The sequence below is a fragment of the Anthonomus grandis genome, chromosome 13 (genome assembly GCF_022605725.1).
Source record: "Anthonomus grandis grandis chromosome 13, icAntGran1.3, whole genome shotgun sequence".
NCBI lineage: Eukaryota > Metazoa > Arthropoda > Insecta > Coleoptera > Curculionidae > Anthonomus > Anthonomus grandis.
Genome location: NC_065558.1, coordinates 19485834 through 19492765, shown reverse-complemented (window position 1 = coordinate 19492765; position 6932 = coordinate 19485834). Strand labels below are relative to the sequence as shown.

Below are 6932 nucleotides of genomic sequence, written 5' to 3'. Positions count from 1 at the left end.
TTAAGTTTATCACCCTGTATCTTGGTTGCCTTTGACTTTCGGTCTAGAAAAATTTTATTTAACCTCATTTTTTTTCTCTGCTGTTAAATTATTTACCATTATTTATAGAACACCCTGTATAATCTAATAGTAAAGTATTCTTAAAGTATATAATATAAGCATCGCTTGTTCTGTGAAGAGATTTTTCGGCCCTTGGTAAATAACACTTTACTTAACCTTTTCTAAAATAAAAATAATAGGAAATGCCTTATTAAAAAGATATCAGATAGCGTACTCTGAAATTGGCCTAAAGGATTATAAAATGCAAGAGCAAGATTCCATTGGGTGTGCGTAGAAATGGCGGCAAAATTTGATTTTGAGAAAATTATTTTGTTCATCATGCTGTTAAGGTTTAAAAACTATAAATCAAAGTGTGTAGTAAGTTAAAAAAATATTACAGTAAACTTTTAATTTCATATTAAACAAGCCTAAACCTGCAGCTTCACTCGCGTGGAAGTAGAATGAATTATTGACTGCGTAAGAAGTACCAAACTGAATGACGCTACAAAGCAAAGTGCGCTGCGCGATCATATGACTCTATTGTTCAACATTCAAGTAATGATATTGCAAAATCAACGATGAATTCGCCTATAACCTTTCTCGGGCAAAAACACATAAGTGTGCTCATTTTTGTATTAAACCAAAATTCTGATATATAAAGAGAGAAAAAGTATTAAAAGAAAAACCTATGCGGATCAGGCAAAGAAAAAAAATGTAAATTTGTTGCGAATAATCCGTACTTTCCTATCTAAAAATAATTTTTTCAGTATTACCTTCAATATCTTCAGTACAAGATAAATCTTTGGCTTCCCCAATATATACAGGATAAGCACAATCGGTTTTTACTGGTAAAATACCATGTGCAGGTACTTTATAAGTATGCTTGATTGAATCTTCATATTCTTGTAGAATTTTCTGTTTCTTAGCTTCTTCAACTTCAGGATCATGCGCTCCTCCTCCAACTTTAAGTTCCTGCATGCATTTTTCCATATCAGTTTGCTTTCTTTCTTCTACAAATCCAATATACATATGTCTTTAAATTAAGATAGCTTTAATATAAGAGATCATACATACCTATACTTTCATCATACACTTTCTTAGCATCTAGTTTATCCTTAGTCAAATCCTCCACATCATCTTTCAGGTATCCTTGGTTAAACATCCAATTTCTCATGCTTTCTATGACCTCACATGGGAACTTACTGGAATTTTCTTGCATGTACCGATATACATACAAATCGGCTCCGGTTATAATAAATCTAAGAAAAAACATTTTAAAATTGAAAAATAGTGTTCACATTTAATATATTGCCTTTGTCCAAAAACGATAATAGTCGCCCCAATGTAAAAATCTGCTGGAGTGTAAAGTTCTGGATTTAGGGGGTCGGACTCTGGCTTCACCAATAAAGTGCTTCTCAGATATTTTCCTCCAAGAATTCCTGAGTTTTTAATGGGAGGTTCTTGGATCTTACATGTGCCGTCTGCTAATGAATAAAACAATATAAACCTGCGAATTGTGTCTTCTGGATGCACCGCGTCCATCTTCATTTCAAATCTAAAGAGAATAATTTATGAAACTAGGATTATTGTGTCTATAAAGAGTGATTTTTAAATTATGTCTACTAATGAATACAAATTTTGATGTTTTTATATTATTTATCTTAAAATGGCTGGAACCTTTGGTTTGATACTCAAATCACAAAACAGTTTTACCACTAACCAAAACTATCTAAATATTGAACCTAAAATCACATTTCTACCTGCAAAAACATCCTATGGAACTCCTATATATTCATGTAAAAAAATATAAGATAAATATTTCTTCCTAAAATTATTTTGTAAATATTTAAAAAAATATATAATTTAGTACCGTAGGCTAAAGGCCCAACTCGTATTAATGTAACTATGGATAATGTATAAAGTAACTCATTTTAACGCTTTATTGGATGTATTACTAAGTCCTTAGATGATAAATGGAGAGAAATCCACGAAGTGGATCACATTTCAAACAATTCCATTTTCGATGCATAAAAATAAAAGGTATCTGCGAAAGGTTAGGAAATCTCGAAACTGGCGATACTACAGACCAAAATATGTGAATTGACCCAAATTTCCAAAATTTTCCAGTTACAAGGTGTTATTTTATTCTCTATTGCATGCGAAGCATTTCAGACTTTAGTCTGTTTGGGTCAATTCACATTTTTTAGTCTGTAGTATCTTCAGTTTCGAAATTTTCCAACCTTTCGCAGACACCCAGTATATTAGGTTCACAACTTTCTGGAACATTCGCCAACTTTCTACATTTGTCCCGAAAAAAAAATATATACAGTGCATCCCAAAAGTTATGTCTAAATTAATTTAAAATTTAGGGGTGTGTTCGAAAAAAAAACGCTCGGACCCGTCGATTTTTATTTCAAGTTGCGCATTTTTGTACGTGAAGTTTGTATATAGAGGGTTGCTCAAAAATAAATTAAAAAAAAAAGGTGCTTTCATTTGAAGAAATTAAGTTGATGGTCGTAATTTATTTTTGAGCAACCCTGTATATACAAACTTCACGTACAAGAATGCGCAACTTGAAATAAAAATCGACGGGTCCGAGCGTTTTTTTTCGAACACGCCCCTGAATTTTAAATGAATTTAGACGTAACTTTTGGGACGCACTGTATATATATATATATATTTTTAAACATAATCTATTTTTAAGACTTACGGCGACTTTTAATTAACTTATTTTGGGATGACTTGCACCTTTTTTAATTTTGAAAATATTTTCTCATGCACCCGATGCTGATGAAATGGTAAGTTTTTTTAACGAAAAAGTAACTTAACTGTTAATATACATGCTCCATATCGAAGCGTTAAAATAGCAAGGCGTCCAACTCCTTGGTTATAAAAAACCTTAAATTTATGATGAGGTATAGAAACAAAACTCTGTAAAAAGCGAGTAGTAAAATGTAGCTGTAAAAAACTATAAAACAGACACTAACTGGAACGAGTATAGATCTCTTAGGAGACCAGAAAAAAAACTTGCCTTAGACACATTTAAAAAAGACCGAAAATTTCCTTAAACTCACATTCAAGGAATATCAACCTGGATAATAACACCGGTTTTGTCAATAAATATGACAAAACCTTTCATGACAACAAGTTATTTAATTTTTTCCCTGTCTCAACAGGAGTAGTAGAAAAATTATATTTGGCTTTAAATTATTATTGTCTTAATACACGTATATTTCCTGAGGACTGGAAAGGTGCTTATGTTTATGTGGTCCAAATCCTTCTAAATCAAACGATTCTCGACCACTCGGAACGTACTTATCGCAGAGACTTGCGGTAAAAAATATTACTCCTAAGACGACCAAGAGAAAAACCTGGAAAATATTTTTAAGTTTCTATAATGCTGACAACAATGCCGTTCTCTTTGCAAAAGCCTAAGCATGGTATGCTTACATGAGATTGATGGTTATCTATTAAAAGCAAAACTTTATTTTCAATTGAACTGTTGGTATGTTTTTGAAAGTGTCTTAAGGATATCAAGAATTCATCTTCCTGCATCCATCCACTAGCATTTCCTGCTTCAATGCACCCAGGTGGACCGTCACGAACGAAATGATCCTGATATCTTAATCTTGGAAAGATAAGGTTGGTGGGATGCTATTTCCAATTGCATTTACCGCTATTGCCGCTGTAACCAAAGTGCCACGTTCTCCTGATGTAAGTGCCCCTACCTGTTTGCGTCCCTTTTCTGCTATGATTTTAGCAGGTTTTTGTACCGTCGTAACACCGGTTTCGTCTATATTATAAATGTCCTTCGCTTGGAATTTATATCTGTCTATTACCGCAGCAAGATTGTCAAAGAAAAGTTGTACATTTGTTGGGTTAAAACTGGTCGCTCTTGAAAGGCCTGGGGACAACGGATTGATAGTTCAGGATTACGTTTCATAAACCCGGAAAACCAATCTTCTCCTGTCAATGAGTTTTTAGTCCATTTATTCGGTATATTCAATGAATATTTTACGTCTATTTGGTAGGCCAGTATTTCTTTTGGCGATAGACCGTAAAATATTTGAGATGCCTTTATTATGTATTTAACAATGGATTTTTCCTGCTCAACGTTAAGTACTCGTCGTACGCACCTATATCCCATTGTTATAGTTTCAGTGGACCCTTGTTTAATAGATTCTTTCTTTTTCTTAATAAATCTGCCTAATGTAACATGATTCAGTTCAAACAAATCTGCCGCAGACCTTACGTATGCTCCATTTTCAATAACCTCCCTATACGCATTTTCGTAAACCAAGTTGGATTTGGTACCTCTATTTATTTTCCTGACCTTTTCACGTGGCATTCTATAACAAAATAATAGCCCTCAGAGAGTTTTAGTTAGTTACAATCAGTTTACGCAAAAATAATACCAAAAGCCTTCTATAAATTATGTTTCAACCATCCCCGTAAAATTATTTACATCTTGTTTCAATTGTCCCCTTCAGGTTTTTTTGGCAAAATATTATTTTTCTTTAAACTCTTTAATTAAAACTAACAAGTTTAGGCTGCTAAACCTAAGCAACAACATAAAAAAATTGATTAAAAACAAAAAAGTGGTGTACTTACACTTAAATTCCTTGTTTCCACACTTTTTAGATGAAACGTAAAAATTACTTTGTTGATATAAAATAGGAGAGCCGAGCGCAAACACACCCACTTTGCTCAACTGCTAGTTTCACACTGTCAAAGTTTTCTCAGTTTTCTGAATATTTTATTCAGTAAACTTTGACACTATCGAGCAGAAATGTGGAATTAGTCAAACGTTGTGAGGCTGCATACACAAGTTTTTACCTTCGCGTCTAAAAAAAATGGCGACTGTTTCAACCGTCCCGTGTTTCAATTGTCCCCGGTCTCTCCTACACAATCCGAAACTTTTTTGTTCGACAGTGTTCGCTGTATCTCTGAAAATAAAGTGGTGGGAGGGTATTCAAAGGTTTCCGTAAAAAACACCTTGTATCTTAGAAATGGCTTAGTCGACTTTAACATAATTGTGTTCTTTAAAAAGAGCCATTCTTGGGCTGTGTTAGTATTCTTTAGTGCTGTTAGTATTCTTTAGTTAGTGCTGTATATGTGTTATAGCTTTACTGTGTTAGTATTCGAAGTTTTGTTAGTTTCACATGTCGCCGCCAGAGGGCTTTTTTTTGAACATTCTGACAGAAATGGTAAATTTTCTAATAAATGCATTGGTACGATTTTTTTTTCGTGAAAAAATAACGAAATGATGCTCAAACAGGCTCGCCAAAAACCGCATCTCGATATCTTATTCCTAACCTACAATTTAGGCCAAAGAAAATTTTATACGAAAATCCCATACTTAAATTTTTTGACAATTATTAACAGGCCATGGAAGGCAGCCACGAAAACAAAAAAAAAATTAAGCAAAACAGAAATATACCTCAAATTGTCAATAGTTTCGGTTACTTTTGTATAATTTTTGTCGTAATAATGCGTTTTACGAACAATGAAGGTGGGGATTTGCATGCGATTTCTTTTGATTGTCTTCAGAATGCCGTAGTAGCAAAAAGAGTTTACGCGGCTCGATAATAAAATTGGCGTCCTTGCGATGTGAGATTTTTTCCCCGATTAGTGACCCACTTACGAGCCAATGGTAGTTTTTGGCCTACATTTCAACAGCAACAAATTGGAAGAACCCAAGAAAATATTAACAAATCAAACAACTGTTATCTATAACAAACAATATATACTTTTTCGAACAATCCCTAAATGGCAACGTCTGTCTTAACTTTTTGACCAATCAATTGCAGTTGTTGCTGGAAGATGTGCCATTATAATTGCGACAAAACAAATTCTTGTAGTTAGATGGTTGCCCCGCACATTTTACTATTTCTGTGCGATAGCACATTAATGCAGTTTTTCAACAGTGGTGGATTAAAAGAGGAAGTCTCTTTCCATGGCCTCCACGATCACCAGATTTAACGTGTCTTGATTTTTATTTATGGGGTCGAATAAAGGACATCGAATTTCAGAGTCAACCTACGACCAGAGAAGATATGAAAAACCGGATTCGCAATGCAATTAGGAATATACCCAGAGGCAAAATTGAAGCTGCATTTCTGTCTACCCATGAAAGGCTTCAAGAATGTATAGAGCATAACGGTCAATATTTGAACATTTACGGAGCCATTAAAAACCTCTTTCTTTTAAATCGCTCCTTTTCAGGGCCACAAATTAATATAAGAAAAAATTCGAGAAACACTAATTTAAACATTCGTATAAAATTTTCTTTGGCCTAAATTTTAGGTTAGGAATAAGATATCGAGATGCCCTTTTCGGGAGTCTGTTTAGACATCATTTAGCTACTTTTCCATAAAAAAACAATCATACCAATGCATTTAATTTTTTTGAGAAAATTTACCATTTCCGTCAAAAAAAAGCCCTCTGGCGGCGACATGCGAAAGTAACAAAACTTCGAATACTAAAACAGTTAAAGCCCAAGAACGCCTCTTTTTAAAGAACACGATTGCGTTAAAGTCGACTAAGCCATTTCTAAGACACAGGGTGTTTTTTATGGAAAACTTTGAATACCTCACTCTACCCACCACTTTATTTTTAGAGATACAGCAAAAACTCTTGAACAAAAAAGTTTATGATTATCCTCTACTTTAAAGATCAAGTATTTTTTTGTTAGGTTAATATATCGAAATTCACAAAAACTTTACTTTTTTAAGGTAAAATGAAAATCCTTCAGTCTCCCTCCACTTATTTATTAAACATTTAGTTAGCTTAAAATTCCCTACATGTTTCGGACACAGTGGTATCCATCATCAGGGGGTACTAAAAGAAAATAGTTCCGAACAAAAGACAAACAGACACAGGAAAAACCTAAA

The 6932-nt window shown here is 33.6% G+C and overlaps 1 protein-coding gene across 1 annotated transcript in view; it reads right to left on the bottom strand.

Annotated features, from left to right (window-relative positions):
- The window catches only part of LOC126743667 (EF-hand domain-containing protein 1-like), a 31546-nt gene that overhangs the window by 8924 nt on the left and 15690 nt on the right, over positions 1-6932 (bottom strand). Inside the window, exons 8-10 of the mRNA XM_050450870.1 lie at positions 1352-1594; positions 1114-1298; positions 813-1049 (exon numbers count right to left, since the gene is read on the bottom strand). Of these exons, the coding sequence (XP_050306827.1) occupies positions 813-1049; positions 1114-1298; positions 1352-1594 (665 nt within the window). The remainder of the gene's footprint in view (positions 1-812; positions 1050-1113; positions 1299-1351; positions 1595-6932) is intronic.